General features: G+C 38.0%; 1 protein-coding gene across 1 annotated transcript in view; it reads left to right on the top strand.

Annotated features, from left to right (window-relative positions):
- Nucleotides 1-7,996: 7,996 nt before the first annotated feature.
- TRPM6 (transient receptor potential cation channel subfamily M member 6) overlaps nt 7,997-19,324 on the top strand; it is a 230,288-nt gene continuing 218,960 nt past the window's right edge. The window contains exon 1 of the mRNA XM_072597466.1: nt 7,997-8,221. Within this exon, the coding sequence (XP_072453567.1) occupies nt 8,213-8,221 (9 nt within the window). The 5' untranslated portion in view covers nt 7,997-8,212. The remainder of the gene's footprint in view (nt 8,222-19,324) is intronic.

The following is a 19,324-nucleotide window of genomic DNA, read 5'->3' as shown; positions in this document are numbered from 1 at the left end:
TGATCAGCTTCTCTGTGTAAGGCTCTGTGTGGGACATATTGGACAAGGGAGAGATAATGTAATCAGATGTGAAGTAAGCAGGAAGAGAAATTAAGAACATCTGCCCAGAAAGCATGGTGGAAATTGGGGAAGCACATAAGAAATTGGGGCTTTGGGGTACTCAGAACCAAGAACTTTGTTTTGCCACATATTAGTGTTTAGGCATGTGCAATGAAGATTAGAATGCATACTTTCTCAAGTAACATTGATTCTATATATTGGAAAATTAGCAATACAGCATAACAAATTGTAAAGTGTAGATTTGCCCATAAAAATAAAACCAACTTCAGCATTCATATCAATTTGATGAAGAAAAATATTCATATTAATACTGTACTCTGTGTTCAGGCACCAATCTGCCAGGAACAGTTTTTAAAATTATAATTAAATCTACAACCAAGTCATTTCTAGCTTGGAGAGAAAAATATATCCCAAACTGGTATAGATCATTGTCCTCTGACATGATTTAAAAGAAGTCTTAAAAATATACTTCTACAATATGCATATCAAACAAATGTATATGATTAGGGCATAAATTTTATTGACTCTTTTAATTTTATTTTTAATTTATTTATTTATGAACTCTTTTAATATGTGCTCAGATTTCATAGTTTTCATAGTTCACTCTAAGCTAGCCATTAAGTGGAACTTGGGCAAGGACCTATAGTTGTTCAACCTCTGGGCTTCAGAGTGCACTGAGTTTAATGTTTTGGGAACAATAAAAAAGGAAGGAAGGAAAGAAGGAAGGGAAGAAGGAAGGAAGGAAGGAAGGAAGGAAGGAAGGAAGGAAGGAAGGAAGGAAGGAAGGAAGACAGAGGGAGATAGAAGGGAGAGAATGAGCTCGGTTACCCAGCTAGCTGGTTCCCCACTCAGGCAGTTAGGTCGACTCACAGGCTGTGTTTGTCCTTCGTTTTCGAAGAAGACCATGACATCAGAGAAATGATGACATGACTTGCACTTGATTTTGTTTTGAGTGAGGGAGGGCTGTGAAAGGTCACCAGCTTCACTTTCTCCTCCTGAGCCATCTGGATCCAGTGACCAGATATTCATCAGGATGACTCTCTTAATGAGGTATGTGTTATTAGATATCAATAAATACGTTTGTTTTGCTTACCTGTGTTATAAGAGAGGGTTCTAATGGGGAGAGAAGGGTGACATATTGAGAAATAATGGCAAAGCTAAAAAAATATGAAACATGATACAAATGAGAGATACACACAAAGATAAAATGGGATGGCACAGAATTTATTATCTGAAAAAAGCAGGGATAGTAATTATGATTTCAGACAAAATTGAAGCTAAAATAGATTTAACTAAAAGAGAAAAATAGGGAAACTACACAATGTGTCACCAATATTATTCAATATTGTTTAAAGTTGTTTAAAATAACCAGACAGTATAAAATACCTGAGAGCATACCTGCCAAAACAGACACAGGAACTGTATGAAAATAAACACAAAACACTTTTTATACAAATAAAGTCAGATTTAAATAATCAGAGAAATATTTATTGCTCATGGGTAGATAAAGCCAATGTAATTTTAAAATGACAGTTTTACTGTCATTTACATTTCTAATTAATCTTTTCAATGCCATTCCAATTAAATTACTAAAAATTATATTACTGAATTAGAAAAAATAATAACAAACTTCATTTGGAAGAACAAAAGGACAGGAATTTCAAAGAAACCAAGAGAAAAAGATATAAAGGAAGGAGATTCATCAGTATCATACCTTAACATATAGGAGCAGTGAGGTGGTGCAGTGAATAGAGCACCAGTGCAGGAGTCAGGACGACCTGAGTTCAAATCCCACTTCAGACACTTGACACTCACTAGCTGTGTGACCTTGGGCAAGTCACTTAACCCCAATTGCCTCATCCTGGGTCATCTCCAGTCATCCTGATGAATATCTGGTCACTGGATTCAGATGGCTCTGGAAGAGAAGTGAGGCTGGTGACCTGCACAGCCCTTCCTCACTCAAAACAAAGTCAAGTGCAAGTCATGTCATTATTTCTCTGATGGCATGGTCTTCTTTGGTAACGAAGTATGAACACACCTTAACATATATTATAAGCAAGAACATTGTTGAAGAATGAAAGGAATGATTTCAATTATTTCAAATTAAAAATGTCTTGTAGAAATGAAATCAGTGTAGCCAATAATAGAAGGAATACAGGGGCAGAGCCAAAATGGCAGAGTAGAAGGACAGACCTGCTCAAGCTCTCCCCCCATAGCCCAAAAAATACCTGTAAAAAATTACTCTAAATAAATTCTAGAGCAGCAGAAGTCACAAAATGACAGAGTGAAAGAGATTTCCAACCCAAGACAGCCTGGAAGGCTGACAGGAAATATCTACTGCACTGGGCTCAGAGTGGAGTACAGCCTAGCCTTGGTTGCCCAGTGTGGCAAGGACAGTACTGGAGCAGGCTTCAGGGCATGGAATCCCAGGCAGCAACTTCAGTTCCCAGATTTCTTAACCCACAAACACCAAAGACAGCTTCAAAGGTCAGTGGGAATGCTCTTTCACCTAAGTGAGAAGGAAGCAGAGTTTGACTCTAGTCCAGGCCCCAGGGCAGTGGCAGCCACTGCAGTACAGCATCAATTTTTGGAGCCATTAGCCTGAAGACCCTGGGGGAATTGAGCAGCCAATCTGGGTCTCAGTCTTGAGTGACCACCTTGGGGTAAGGAAGAGTGCTGGTGGGGTGGAGCTGGTGGAGGCTCTGGAGAGGGAATTCTACTCACAGATCCTGGCCAGAAAAGCTTTGGTAGCTCCCAGACCAGAGTGCAGGCCAGGAGAGGAGTAAACTCCTCTCCCTTGATTGTGCCACCTTGGAGGAACTGAGAACTTACAGTTCCCTAAAGGATACCTTCCATTTGACAAAGGATGCAAAAATCAAGTAACAGACTGAGAAAATACCCAAAAAAGAGGGAAAAAATAAGGCTATAGAAGGTTACTTTCTTGGTGAACAGGTATTTTCTTCCATACTTTTGAATGAGGAAGAACAAAGCATACCATCAGAGGAAGACATAAAAATCAAGGTTTCTACATCCAAAACCTCCAAAAAAAATGAAGTGGTCTCAGGTCATGGAAGAGCTCAGAAAGAATTTTGAAAATCAAGTAAGAGAGGTGGAGGAAAAATTGGGAAGAGAAATGAGAGTGATGCAAGAAAATCATGAAAAGCAAGTCAACAGCTTGCTAAAGGAGATCCAAAAAAAACGCTGAAGGAATAAACACTTTTAAAAATAGACTAACCCAAATAGCAAGAGTGGTCCAAAATGTCAATGAAGAGAAGAATGCTTTAAAAAGCAGAATTAACCAAATGGAAAAGAAGGTTCAAAAGCTCACTGAATAAAATAGTTCTTTAAAAATTAGAATGGAGCAGTTGGAAGCTAATGACTTTATGAGAAACCAAGAAATTAGAAAACAAAACTAAAAGAATGAAAAAATAGAAGACAATATGAAATATCTCCTTGGAAAAACAACTGACCTGGAACATAGGTCCAGGAGAGACAATTTAAAAATTATGGGACTACCTGAAAGTCATGATCAAGAAAAGAGCCTAGACATCATCTTTCATGAAATTATCAAGGAAAACTGCCCTGATATTGTAGAACAAAAGGGTAAAATAAATATTGAAAGAATCCACTGATCACCTCCTGAAAGAGTTCTGTAAAGAAAAATGCCTGGGAATATTGTAGCCAAATTCCAGAGTTCCCAGGTCAAGGAGAAAATATTTCAAGTAGCCAGAAAGAAACAATTTGAGTATTATGGAAATACAATCAGAATAACACAAGATCTAGCAGCTTCTACAGTAAAGGATCGAAGGGCATGGAATATGATATTCCAGAAGTCAAAGGAAGTAGAATTAATCCAAGAATCTCCTACCCAGCAAAAGTGAGTACAATACTTCAGGGGGAAAAATGGTTATTCAATGAAATAGAGGACTTTCAAGCATTCTTGATGAAAAGACCAGAGTTGAATAGAAAATTTGACTTTCAAACACAAGAATCAAGAGAAGCATAAAAAGGTAAACAGGAAAGAAAAATCATAAGGGATTTACTAAAGTTGAACTGCTTACATTCCTACATGGAAAGATAATATTTGTAACTCTTGAGACTTTTCTCAGTATTTGAATAGTTGGAGGGATTATATACATATAGAGAGAGGGAACAGGGTGAGTTGAATAGGAAGGGATGATATCTAAAAAACTAAAATTAAGGGGTGAGAGAGGAATATATTGGGAGAGAAAGGGAGAAATAGAATGGGACAAATTATCTCTCATAGAAGAGGAAAGAAAAATCTTTTTTCAATGGAGGGGAAAAAGGGTGAGGTGAGAAGGAAAAAGTGAAGCTTACTCTCATCACTTTTGGCTTAAGGAGGGAATAGCATGCACACTCAATTTGATATGAAAATCTATCTTACACTATAGGAAAGTAGGGGACAAGGGGATAAGTGGGGTATGGAGGGATGATAGAAGGGAGGGCAAATGAGAGTAGGGAGTAAATAGAAGTAAACATATTTGGGGAGGGACAAGATCAAAAGAGAGAATAGAATAAATAGGGGGCAGGATAGGATGGAGGGAAATATAGTTAGTCTTTCACAACATGACTATTATGGAAGTCTTTTGCATAACTTCACCTGTATAACCTGTATTGAATTGCTTGCCTTCTCAGTGGGGACGGGTGGGGAAGAAGGAAGGGAGAGAAAATGAAACTTAAAGTTTTACAAACGAATGTTGAAAATTGTTTTTTCATGCAACTGGGAAATGAGAAATACAGGTAATGGAGTATAGAAATCTATCTTGCCCTACAAGAAAAGAGAGAAAATAAGGATAAGGGAAGGGAGGGGTGTGATGGAAGGGAGGGCAGATTGGGGGAAGAGTGTAATCAGAATGGATGGTGTCTTGGAGTGGGGGAAGGGGAGAGATGAGGAGAAAATTTGGAACTCAAAATCTTGTGGAAATGAATGTTGAAAACTAAAAATAAATAAATTAATTAAAAAAAGAATAGAAGGAATGCAGAAAATTGGGGGGGGGTGGAAACTTTGATGAATAATCTCTCAGATAGGATGTGATCATGTTGGAATACAGCTGGACTGTAGGCAATGATGAGCTGGTTGATTTAGAAAAACATGGAAAGATTTGAACCTATGAAGGCATATGCTATCCACCTCCAGAGAAAGCTATGACAAGTGGAAATATGCATAGTATGGTCTTACATATAGGTATATGAATGTAGATGTGTGTGTGTGTGTGTATATATATATATATATATATACATATATATATGTATGTTTATAGATATCCACATTTAATTGCAGCCTTCTTTAGGGTGGAGGGGAGAACAAAGTAAAAAGTGCACAGCACAGAACAAAAGATAATTTACAAGAAGTAAAGAAAAGCTGAGTTGCTTTGAAAATAATTTATTACTTATTATATATTTTTATATAATATGTATTTGCTATATAGGTTTTCTTGAAATGGAAATTTACTTATATTGAATCTTTTCTTATATTCTGTTATGTACATGAAAATGTTCTTTTTTCTCATTTTGTATTTGTTTAAAATGAGTAAGAAAATTACAAAAGCATATTTCTCTTTTTTTCTCTTTTCTTCCTTCCTTTTTTTAAAGAAAGAACATATTAGAGTATGAAGAGAAATCTGGCCAACTTATTGTGAATTAGTTTACAATGCTGAAATAAGGGAACCAGTTCTTCCTCTGGTAGAATGAATAAACGCTACAGTATAGTGCTTATAAAAAAAAAAAAGTCAAGGAAATCAGTAGAAAGACAAAGGCAGAAAAGGCCTGGAAGTATAACTAGGCAACTCATTTGCTACGAGGAGAGTGAAATTCCTGAGATTGTAAACATAATCAACCACAATAACTTTCTAGCAGTACATAGAGCAGCAGGTTCTATATTTAGAAGGCCAGACTTGGAATCCTCAGATTCTCTTTGACATTCTGAAATGCACCATTCTTTTTGTCCTGATGGTGGAGTGGAACACCATAGTATGGGCCCGTAATGGCGAACTGTGTCCACAGAGCCCTCCAAGGTTTTTGAAACTTCTCCATGTATTGTATAGACAGTTATCCAAAGAGCTCTCAGTATTTAAAAAAGAAAGAAAGAGAAAAGAAAAGGAAAGGAAAGGAAAGGAAGGAAGGGAAGAAGAAAGGAAGGAAGGAAGAAAGGAAGGAAGGAAGGAAGGAGGGAGGGAATGAGGTGTGGAATACATTTTCCCAACTTGTTGAATTTTAGCTGTTCACTTTTGAGATAATCAAGTACTTTTCATATTCTAGCTGCTATGCATAACTCTGGTAACAGCAAGATTAAATTTCAGGTATCTTAAAAATGTTTTTTCCTTCTAAAGCTTCATTTTTGGGGTTATCCTCTTGATCTAATTTTTTTAATTTTATTTAGGTAGTTTAGTTAATTTGATAGTTATCAACAAACACAAATATTTCCATGCGTAAAATTGACAGAAAAAAGATTATATATGAAACCATGAATCTGCCATATGCTGCTTTAAAAAAAAAAGTATCCTTCACACATAATAGGCACTTATAAAGGTTTCTTGGTTGATTGATTGACTGAGCTTGTACTCCTACTAGTTAGTGCTATGCCACTGTTTATTCTATTTGACTGAGGAACGCTTAGAACTGTCTTGTTTTGTTTTGTTTTGTTTTATCATAGGATTCAATTTTTTAAACATTGGTAGGGGCTGTACAGGGAATACTGAGGTTAGAGGAATGTAAAGTCTCTAAGAAGTCAAGTCAAATCAACAAACACCTACTATGTGCCAGTGTCAAAGATACAAAGAAAGTCCAGCTCTGTCCTCTGATACGGGAGACAACATGCAAACTACTGTGTAACAATAAGATAGATGAATATCGATATGAGGGATATATCTATCTATATGGCTATATGTATATATATGTGTGTTTATACACACATATATATCTTTACAGAGAGAGAGAATGCGTGTTGTTCAGTCAATTTTCAATCATGTGCAACCTTCATGGTCCCATTTGGGGTTTTCTTGACAAAGATACTGGAGTGGTTGGCCATTTCCTTCTCCAACTCATTTTACAGATGAGGAAACTGAGGCAAACAGGGCTAAATGACTTGCCCAGTATTACACAGCTAACAAATATCTGAGGCCAGATTAGAACTCAGAAAGATGAGCCTTACTGACTTCAGGCCTGCACCATCTATCTTATATACTGAACAACACACACACACACACAAAGATAGATACAGATATCTCTCATGTCTATATGTAGATATGTATATATGTGTGTATGTATTTATGTGTGTGTGTGTGTATGTAAATAAGAGATAATCTCAGCAGAAAGGCACTAGCATTAGAGAAGATAGTAAAGGCTTTTTGCTGAAGGTAAGATTTTAGCTGGGACTTGAAGGAAACCAGGGGAGACAGGAGGCAGAGATGAGGAAAGAGAACATTCCAGAAGAGCTAGTGAAGATACTCAGAGTTGAGAGATGGAGTGTCTCATTAAGCAGCAGCAACATAAGTTTAGAAATATTTGTGTATTATTTCAAAAGCAAACTTAATCCTTTGGAAAATAGGAATGGTAGTAAGATGATCAAATCTTGCTTTTAGGGTGAAAGTGAAGGACATCACCATGAAGTCCCTTGAATAAATATCTGAAGTTTGTTACTAATACTCTTTTATTAAACAGGAGGGAATTTATGAGAAAATGATTTTCATTTTTCAATCCATAACACAGAAGGCTGATTACTTTGTCATCCTGAAAACATGGCTCTATAGGTGGCCATGGATATAGCAAAGATGTAGGTGAAGCCTAAAATAATATTTATACAGTTCACTCACACTGATTTTCTGTAGCTGGAACTTTGAATCTATTGTCTGTAATCACGACACAATTGTTAATCATTTCCCTGCCAGATACTTAGTCACACGTTTCTGGTTACAAAAGTGAAATCACCTCTGCAGGTTTAAAAGGGTTTCACTCCATGGACTAAGGTTCATTGCAATTTCTCCCTTCTAGATTAAGCACATGGAAATTTGCAGCTCTGTTTCCATCAATTGTTACCTCAAGTATTATTTTATCTGATTGTGCTGAGCATGGAAACTTCAGCCTAACACTCAGTGGCTGAAGGCAAAGGGAAGGTTCTGTTCCAACTGAGGGAATGAAGAGGGTAAGTAATTTTTCCCTAAAGAGAAAAGTTCCTGTTCTCACTAAAATTGATTATTCTCTTTCTCTCATTAAATTTGTGTGTGTGTGCAATTGTTGTTTATAGTAAAGTAAAGTAGAAAAGCTTTCCCTCTTGTTTTTGAGTTGTAATTAATAACTTGGTTTTAATCCGTGGTCTTTTTATGATTGTTCTTCAGATTAAAAAAAAGGAAGTTAAAATTCACATTTTTAACACTGGCATAATTGTACTATTTCTAGTAGTTTCTTTAAAAATTATATTATTCAGTGAATTGCCTTTCTTGCTGTTAATAGGAATGTAATTGAAATGTCTTCATGCAGTAATGTGAGACTGTTGAATAAATGGACCTGAAATGATTTGACATAGATTAAAATGACCGAAATCATCTTGTTTATATATGGGAAACAGTGCCAGAACAAGGTGTTTCTTGTTTTAAAACAACTGAGAAGCAGAACTGGCTAGTACCTGAAATTCTATTTCTACGAACAATATTGTTATTTCATTGTCAAGTATTTCTATACAATAAGTTGATCATTTTTTTCTTTTGAACTTAGAATTTTTTGGAGACAAGTATAACACCAGGTGGAAAAAGATGTGTTTCTACTTCTGGTCTTTGTAAAGGAATATTCAGTGGGAAAAGAGCTATAATTTGGAAAATAGTAGTCATGAATTACTTTTATTAAGTAGTTTTGAATCTCTTCTCTCAGGTACAGTAGCCTTCTCCACCTCATTTCCACAGCATAGGGGATGTTTCCACTTTGGTGTCTAGAATCTTTCTGGCTTGAAATAAATACCTGCTGATGAACTCACTTCTTTTGAATATGGGAACATCCACACTAATGGACTTTATAAAATTTTATAGTATATTTGTATGTTATATATTTATGTATGTTATATATTTATTATTTTATAATAATTTTATAAAAGTTTATAAAATGTATCACAGCCACTGTATAATAATTATCGAACATCCACTAGATCTAAGGCAAGTAATAAAGAAAGTAGAAGATATGTCATTGCCTTCACTAAAATACCATACAGGGCTTGGAGTGCGGTGGAATGAGATAAAAAAAACATTCTGGGTCCCTTTTAGATGGCTTTAATCTCATTCAGTTTTTTCCTGAGTAGGCAAAAAATTATCTAAAGCACCATCTATATAACTCTTCTTGTGCTAGTCAATTTCATTGCCTGTCACAGATCTCTCCCCATCACTACCTCTTATCTTCCTCCTTATAATAAGAGCTAAACTTTATATAGCATTTTAAGGTTAACAAAAGTGCTATACATACCTCATTTGATCCTTACAGCAGTATTACAAGATGTTTGCTATTATTATACTCATTTTACAGATGAGAAAATGGAGCTTGGGGTTAATGGCTTTTCCAGAGTCATACAACTAATAAATGTTTGTGGTGGCGTTTGTCTCTGTCTTCAAATCTGACATTCTTACCACCACCTAGTTGCCTTTAATGGAACATTCTCCTGCCTATTCAGTGCTTCTCATTCTCCTAACTGGCTTAACGTTTGTGGGATAGGCATAGATAGTGTTTGAGCATTCTGAGCACTGTAGAAATGCCTTCCTTGATTTTAGGGTTTGGCACCTATCTTTGTAGGTTTCCCCAGCTCAGACAGTGTCTGATAACTTTCAGAGTCTAATTTCCCAACTAGATTGTAAGATCTTAAGGACAAACCAATGATATGTCATAGAATCATAGCTCTAGAACTAGAAGCCACCTCTGTGTTCATCTAGTCCAATTCCCCTCATTTTACAGAAGAGGAAACTAAGACCCATGAAGTTTAAGTGACTTGCTCACAAGCAGTGAGTGTCAGAGGCAGGGGTTTCAATACAGGTTCTCTGACTTAGAACTAATCCTCTTTCCCAAATATCATGCTGTTTCTTTATATTTCCAGGGGCTTTCACATCACAGGTATTAAAAAAAATATTTTTGAGGTTCACTTGATTATCAGCACATGGAACCTTTGTGGGGTATGGATGATTGAGGCTAGAGATAGGGGATCTGAGAGGAGGAAGGAAATTACTTCAGCAGTTCTTCCCTTACCTCTGAAGCCTTGAACTTGAAAAAAATGCACATAAAGATGAATGAATGAAGACACACAACTACCTTTAGCTGCACAGAATTTGTGTGTGTAAGAGCTAAAAGTCTAGGGTAAAGGTAAAGGCAAGGGAGAAGAGAATATTAGAATGATGAGCCAGCTAGGGATTGTTCCAAGAGGAGTCATGGAGGAGATAAATTTAGAACATTATTGAAGGAACTTGGCACAATGTTGCATGCAGTATAGTAGGCAAACAGTAAATATTTGTTGATTTGATTTGAAGGAGGAAGGAGAAATGATTAGGACCCAATTGGAAAGGCATTTACAGAAAGCCTCAAGATAGAACAATTAGAGCAGAGAGCATGGGTTGGGCACTAGAACTCTTAGGCAAAGTGACATTTAACTTTGAAGGTCACAATCTAGACTTAGCATTTTTATGTGCTAGGCAATTCTGAGAAGGGGAGTGACATAGTCTTTAACTCCAGTGACAGTCTATAACTTCATCATGATGACAATGCTGAGGATGGCTATATTGCCCTGCCTAGGGCAGACAGAAATGAATAAGTTAGAAATGGAAAGGCTAGCATAAAATTTTCTGTTGCAGTAGAACAATAACTAGCCAAGAGGTTAGATCTTGGACTGGAACATTGGCTGTAGAAATGGAGACGAGGGTTGGAGAAATCCTATGGGGATGTAGTAGGATGTGATAAAATACACAAAAGGATCAAGAATCTTCACTCTACTGTTTAACCTTCTCTCCACCCCCCAGACTCCTTGGCACCCCTCCCCAACTTTTTACATTGGCAAACATAATATATACGTTCTTCAGAGTGACATTAGAGTATCTCTGTGATCTGACTGCAATCTGCCTACCCTACCTTCTATCCCTTGCTGCTTCCCTAACATGAATCCTTCATTGCCAGCATGCTGTCTATATCCCCATACCCCTATAGAACACCAGGTTCATTCTTTTTTTTTTTAATTACTATTAATTTTTATTGATGTTTTCTGTTTCTTACATCACCATAGCATCCCATGTATCTCTCCCAGTTCTCTCCCCAAGAGCCATGTCATATGACAAATATTTGTACTTTTTTTTTGAGAGGGGAAAAAAATCAACACAACTGATCAATTAACTGACAAATCTGAAAACATCTACAATATGTAACATGTCTATCTCTATCTCCACTAAGGGGCAGGTTGGGCTGTCTTTTTGTATCATTTTGTTCTAATCTCACTTGATCTTTATACTTTTGTTACATTTACTTTTGACTTTTTGATGTGTTGCTCGTTTTTCCATTTATGTTGTTATGGTTATTTCTTTTGTTCTCGTTCGATATGACCCCATTTGGGGTTTTCTTCGCCAAGATACTGCAGTGGTTTGCCATTTCCTGCTCCAGCTCATTTCAAAGATGAGGAAACTGAGGCAAACAGGGTTAAATGACTTACCCAGGGTCACATAACTAGTTAAGTGTCTGAGGTCAGATTTGAACTCACAAAGATGAGCCTTCCTGACTCCAGGTCCAGCACTCTATCTATTGCACCACCTAACTGCTTCACTCTGCATCAACTCATATAGATCTTTCCACGCTTCTGTATATTCATCATATGCATCATTTCTTATAGCACACACAATATAATATTTCATTATATTCACATACCACAAGTTTAGCCATTCCCCAATTGATGAGCATCTGCTTTATTTCCCATTCTTAGCTATCACAAAAAATGCTGCAATAAATATTTTGGAGTACATGGGGGCTTCTGCCCCCACCCCCCTATCAATGGTTTCCTTGGGGCATAAGCACAAAGTCAAGTGCAAGTCATGTCCTCATTTCTCTGATGGTATCGTCTTCTTCAGCAACGAAGGGCAAACACAATCCTGTGAGTAGACGCAGCTGGCTGAATGGAGACCTAGTTAGCTGGGTAACTTAACTCCTCCTCTCCTGTCTGCCTCCCCCTCCCCTTCCTTCTCTCCTAAGGAAGGTAAATTTGGATGGCCAAAAGATGCCCAGTTGACTTGGGTTTTACTGGCTCCTCCTCTCCACTCCCCTCCCCTCCCCTCTTTCTCCTGTTCCATCCTCTCCCAAAACCTTAAACCTACTGCACTCTGAAATTGGGATGCTAATGAACCCCTGCCTAAGGTGATTATTTATAGTAACTGTTGCTGTTTCTCAACCAGCCTGATGTCTTTCTTTTTCTTGTTCCCATTAAAGGGGCCACTCCCTGGCTACTTCTTAAACAGGCTTATTAAATGAGTGGGCATTGCCTCACCCTAACTGAATACCTGCAAAGACCTTGGCCTAAAGGGCCTAAGGTCTCCCAGTGCATCCTGGGTCATCTCCTGTCATCCTGCTGAATAACTGGTCACTGGATTCAGATGGCTCTGGAGGAGAAGTGAGGCAGGTGACCTGCTCAGGCCTCACTCACTCAAAACAAAGTCAAGTGCAAGTCATGTCATCATTTCTCTGATGGCATGGTCTTCTTCAGCAATGAAGGACAAACACAGTCAATGGGGTATAAGCACAGTAATGGAGTCTCTGGTTCAAAGGGTTGTGGGCATTTTAGTCACTTTATTTACTTAATTCCAAATTGCTTTCTAAAATCGTTGTACCACTTCACAGTTGCACCAATAATGTATTAGTGTGACAGCAAGCTCATTCTTGACACAATTTCTATTCAAGATTATGTTCTCCTTGTTAGCAATGCCCTTTCCTTGCTCTGTATCCAGATCTTCCCCATCCTTCAAAGTCCAGTTTCATTTCCACTTGGTCAGTCACTCTCCCTCCTCGTGGGTTCTGTAGAAGTTATTGTCTCTCTCAATTGGGGACTCTATAAGATGCTGCGGGTACCATCTCCCTATCCGCTAAGGGACTTTAACTGTTCTTGACTCATGAACTTGGTAACTGAGTTCAGTATTTCGGAAAAGAGCGAGGCCTCTAATGAGAGGGGTCAGAGGATTTTCTCTCATTCTGTGGCCCTTAATACTTCTATCCTAGAGCCCATAGCAGAAGAGATGGGAAGAGAATACACATTTATATAATGCCTAATATGTGCTAGGCACTGTGTTAAGTGCTTTTTACAAATATGATCTCCATTTGATCCTCCCAACAACTCTACGAGGTAGGTGGTACTTTGATCCCCATTTTACATTTGAGGAAACTGAAGCAAACAGCAGGTAAGTGACCAAGATCACACAGCTGGTATCTGAGGCCATATTTGAAATAAAGCTTTGCTGACTCCAGTCTCAGAATTCTATCCACGATGCCACAAGCTGCTATGAGGAAAAATTACTTAGGTTTAGGTTTTGGTTCATGTTTAGGTAGATTATTGAAATATCAGGAAATAATGCAGTTTGTAGCTCTGATGAAAAGGCATTTTACGTCATACCTAGAACTCTTCACTGTCTAAGCCATCCTTTCCAGATCCAAGTCTTCTAACAATTCAGGCCAGGGAGTGAGCTTCTTGATGTCAGTAGTGATCTTTTCTGCTGCAGAATCTCCCCTTGCTGACAATTAGCTCTAACCAAAGGACCCAGGACTTCCAATCCCTCAAACATAGAAGACTGCTTCCAAGACTGAAATGTGTCCATCTTGAAATCATTATTTGGTCACCTATGTTCGGAGGAGGAATATAAAACAAAAGGGTCAGGTAGGGCTCTGAAGTTGAGTCTTAGGTTGTTCCATGAAGGACATATCCTTTGACTTCCTTAGGTCCCTGTAGACCCTGTAGGTCCCTTACTCTCTCATGGGAAGTCTAATGAGAGGGAGAACCACCTAATCTTGTCAAAGGAAGAGTGAATCAGAAACTTTCTCTTTAAAATGAAATAATCCCTCTCTAATTGTTAACAAAGGGATAAGTGACCAATAGGAGGAAGTTTTTTTGTTCCAAAGCATCTATTCTAATTCTCCTATACTTAGCCACCACTATCTAGAAGGAAATAGGGCAGTTCTGAGAATGCTTGAAGGAGTGGGGTACATTCTGATTACACATGTTATGCCCATCTTGTCTTCCTACATAGCTCTTGGAAGAGAAGGCTCAGATTTAATAGTCATTATTTCTTAATTCTTCTCCGTCTAGTGCCACATGCATCTTGAACATTCAATGTTCCTTCAGTGAATGAATTAATGAATAAATGAATAAAATCAAAGGTAGCAGTCATGCCCTGCAGTCTCAGCCAAATGGAGGTTGGAGGCTGATTTACTTCTTGAACTCTGGAGTTCTGGAAGTCTGAGAGGTCAATCACATTTGTGAACTTAGTTCTCCTGGTGGTGGGGAGGATGCCTGGTTGTTTAAGGAGGGGCCAGTGATTCCAGGTAGAAATGAAAAGGAGATAAAAACTTTAAAGCTCCGTACTGATCTATTATTGGGCTTTGAATAACTCCTTCACCTCCAGTCTGGTGGAGATGGGGAGACCTAGTCCTTAAAAAGAAAGAGAAAGAAAGAAAAGAAAAGAAAAAGGAAATTAATGAATTATAGGGTTAGACAATAAGTTCAAGAGAGTTGTAGGAGAAAATAGGGGACAGAGTGGTAAAAAAATACTTAGAGATAAGAAGGATAACAAGACATTGTTTAGAAGGAATGTCAACACACAGTTATAAAGTTTAAGATGTTTAACCCTTTATGGTTATAGGAATTCTCAAAAAGTTAAAAGTTCTCCATATATGTTGGCCTTAATAAAGTCAAGAAAAATTATTTCTTGTGATATATCTCCATAGTTCTGAACCCCAACAGCTAGGAGACCTGTCAAGGATAGTGCACTGGGCTTGGAGTCAGGAAGACCCGAGTTCAAATTTAGTTTCAGAGACTTACTATGTTACTAGCTATGTAACCTGAGGTGGAGAGAAGTGTCTTGAGGTAGACTCCTCTGTATGCCTCAATTTCCTCAACTGTAAAAGTGGAACAATAGTATCTTCCTCCCAAAGTTATTGTGAAGGTCAAAGAGATAATATTTGTGAGAATATTTAGAACAATGTCTGGCATATAACAGGCATTTGATAAGTGCTTGTTTCCTTCCTTCCTAGATAGAAGGTTGCAACTAATACACTATCATAAAGTATATAAAAGAGCTGAATTCAATGAGAGGACTTGAATTCAAATCCTAGACTAGTCATGGACTACTTGTATAATCTTGGCCAAATCAATTAATCTCACTGGGTCTCAGTTTCCCCTTTTAAACTGAAGTGACTGTAGATACCTTCTAAAGTCTCTTGTTCCAAATCTACGATCCCATATAAATATATTTTTCTAATTTCAAGGAACTCAGAGCACTAGTCAAATTGATTTGGTAGATACACTGTGAAAACAAAGCTTGAAGCTTCATATTTTTTTCAGAGCTGTTAACTTTAAAAAATAATCTGCGATACTTTTTGGTTCAGATAGTATCACATTCTAGAAGTGTTGATTACAAAGTAACAAAGTGCTTTTTCAGCATTTCCCTCAAAGAACTTGAAAAGACATGTTTTATTGGCCAAGTCTTGATACAACACATGTGACACTAACCTTTGTGCTCCTCCTCTGATAACAGCCTGTTTTTGACGCCTATTTGACCAAAACAGACAGAGTCATAGGTTTCAGAGGTCTTTAAGTTCAAATCTTTCTTAGATTAGCAAATCTTTCCTGACCATCAAATGACTCGAACTTTGGCTATGGTTCTTTCAAAACTTCCTTTACCTCATACCAAGACTTTCATTTTGTTATATTTTAGTTGTTTCTTGAGGCATTGTGGCTTAATGGCTAGAGAGTTGGCCTTGAATCCAGGAAGACAAGTTTAAATTCTGGCTTGATACATATTGGCTGCATGATACAGATGAGTCAACTTCTTGGTGATCTGAATTTATAAATTTCAAAGAAGGTTCTTACCTGCACTGGTTTCTTCCTAAGGGAGTTTCTTTACTCAAGAATTCCCAATACTAATGAAGTCACAGTTTTTATCCCTTGATCAAGGTATGAGAAGAGAATAGACAAGCATTTACAATAATATTCTACAGCAGACTACATCTTTTTCTGAAAAAGGTAATCGGGGTTAAATGAGTTGCCCAGGGTCACATAGCTAATAAGTGTCTGAGGCCATATTTAAACTCAGGTCCTCCTGACTCCAGGGCTGGTCTTTAGCTGCATTCAGCAAACTTTATCTTGATCATTACACAGCTGATTGAAAGGTACAAAATATACAAGATCCCATGGTGTATATTATTTAACTATTTTTAAAAAAGCATTTGATTAAGCAAAGGAGAACCAAAGACTGTCCTCCACCAAGGTGACTCCCAAGTGTGTGATGAATTCATACAAGATTTCTTAAAAGGTCTAACAGTTTGATGACCTTTTATTATTATCAAGGAAGGCACAAAATAGGAAGAGGTATGCTCAGCAAAGGAGTTTGTTATTGTTACTGAGGATGTCTTGTGTGGTTTCCAAAGGGATATCCCAACTTGTCTTCAATTTATAGTTCTGAGTTACCTGGTGCACATCAAGACTGTTACTTGCCCAGGATTACACAACTAGTATATGTCAGAAATAGAATTTGAAGCCAGGCCTGCCTGATTACAAAGGCAGCTCTCTCTCTCTTCTTTCTCTCCATTCTTTCTATTTCTCTCCTCCTTTTTCCCTCCCTTCTCTCTTTTCCACAACCTGGAGTCACCCCTGTATCACAATGGGGCCTTCAGTAAACATACAGACACATCACACATACACATACATATAAAGATATGATATAGGGAACTCCTGGATGAGAGACCTCCATCTACCAATGTCAGCCAGCACCTTCTTTGCAATTTACAATCTTAATTGCCAAGAGCACTGTGAGTTGCCCAGAGATACACAGCCACTATGTGTCAAAAACAAGACTTGAGCCCAGGTTCTTTATGCACCATGCTTTGCTGCCTTGGTCCTTTCATCAAGGGTTCCTTTAAACTTTCAAATTCAAAGATTTTACCTAAGACCTAGTCTCTACTCTCATGGAGTTTACAGTCTAACATAGGGACAAGAAGCTTATTAAGTGTAATAAGATTATGTGGCAAGTGGATTAGAAAGGTGTAAAATAATACCATATGGAAATCAGAAGGGGAAAGTGTCATCTCCAATAGAGGATAGCAGGGAAGGCTTAGGATTTGAATTGGTATTTAAAGACTAGGTAAGAATTTGACAGAGACCAGGTATCAATGAATGAATGATAAAGTATTAAGCATTTAGAGTGTGCAGAAAAACTGTACTAAGCGCTGAAGATGCAAATAAACAACCCCTGCTCTCAAGGTGCTCAGCTTCTAAAGAGGGAGATAATACTTTGGAGGTTTCAGCATCAAGTCAACTGGAATCTTCTGGTGGTCTTTAGGGTGCAAAGGGAGAGTAGATGGCAATGCATTGTCTTTAATGTTTTTCCATTAATAAAACCATCCTGGCTTCTGATATTACACTATCTGACAGTGCCAAAGATTTTGGCGGTGAGAACTTTCTTTTCTGTGTGTTTAGTTATGGGACTGTTGAGAAAGTAGGACAACAGCCTAAAGGAAGTTGTCAGGTCTTGTCTCTATAAGGGGTTGCTTCCTTAGACTATGGCTTTGGAACAAGGCTGGAAACAGAGCCGGCATTCCATGGGGTGCTGCAGTTTGTTCATAATTGGTGTTGGTGGTCATGGGTACGTGAGTTGTTGACCTCAGCAATGGCTAAACTGTAATCAGTGCCAGTGATCTGAGGCTCTGCTATTCTTGGGATGTTTGGGCTTAGAGTCCTGGACAGTTTCCACCAGTTCCTGGATGGGTAGAAGCAACTGAGTTCCTTTTACATTAATCAAGGCCACTAGCTTCAGTCAAGACCAGTGATGAGGGAAAGGGTGAGAAAAAATCCTTGTGTTGGGGTTAGGGCAATCTTTTTTTTCTTCAGATAACTTTTATTAGTTTCTTCTAAGGGTTTCAAACAATTCTGTGGCAGCTGTCTACTTAAAAATAGCTTACTCACATAAGTAGGGAGCTCCACTACAGGACACTGTTATAATATTAATTCTTTTTTTTTTTTTTTTAACTTTTAACATTCATTTTCACAAAATTTTGGGTTACAAATTTTCTCCCCTTTTATCCCCTCCCCCCCCCAAACACCAAGCATTCTAATTGCCCCTATGACCAATCTGCTCTCTCTTCTATTGTCCCTCTCTGCCCTTGTCTCTGTCTTCTCTTTTGTCCTGTAGGGCCAGATAGCTTTCTATACCCCTTTACCTGTATTTCTTATTTTCTAGTGGCAAGAACATTACTCGACAGTTGATCCTAACACTTTGAGTTCCAACTTCTTTACCTCCCTCCCTCTCCACCCCTTCCCTTTGGAAGGCAAGCAATTCAATATAGGTCAAATCTGTGTAGTTTTGCAAATGACTTCCATAATAGTTGTGTTGTATAGGACTAACTATATTTCCCTCCCTCCTATCCTGTCCCCCGTTACTTCTATTCTCTTTTGATCCTATCCCTCCCCATGAATGTCGACCTCAAATTGCACTCTCCTCCCCATGCCCTCCCTTCTATCATCCCCCCACCCTCCTTATCCCCTTATCCCCCACTTTCCTGTATTTCATACCAAAATGAGTGTGCATTTTATTCTTTCCTTTAGTGGAATGTGATGAGAGTAGACTTCATGTTTTTCTCTCACCTCGCCTCTTTATCCCTCCACTAATGAGTCTTTTGCTTGCCTCTTTTATGAGAGATAATTTGCCCCATTCAATTTCTCCCTTTCTCCTCCCAATGTATTTCTCTCTCACTGCTTGATTTCATTTTTTTTTAAGATATGATCCCATCCTCTTCAATTCACTCTGTGCATTCTGTCTCTATGTATGTCTGTGTGTGTGCATGTGTGTGTGTGTAATCCCACCCAGTACCCAGATACTGAAATGTTTCAAGAGTTACAAATATTGTCTTTCCATGTAGGAATGTAAACAGTTCAACTTTAGTAAGTCCCTTATGACTTCTCCTTGCTGTTCACCTTTTCCTGGTTCTCTTCATTCTTGTGTTTGGAAGTCAAATTTTCTTTTCAGCTCTGGTCTTTTCATCAAGA

Source organism: Notamacropus eugenii, chromosome 3, assembly GCF_028372415.1.
Source record: "Notamacropus eugenii isolate mMacEug1 chromosome 3, mMacEug1.pri_v2, whole genome shotgun sequence".
In the NCBI taxonomy this organism is placed as follows: domain Eukaryota; kingdom Metazoa; phylum Chordata; class Mammalia; order Diprotodontia; family Macropodidae; genus Notamacropus; species Notamacropus eugenii.
The sequence above is the reverse complement of the archived record's forward strand: the minus strand, read 5'-3'. Positions and strand labels throughout refer to the sequence as shown.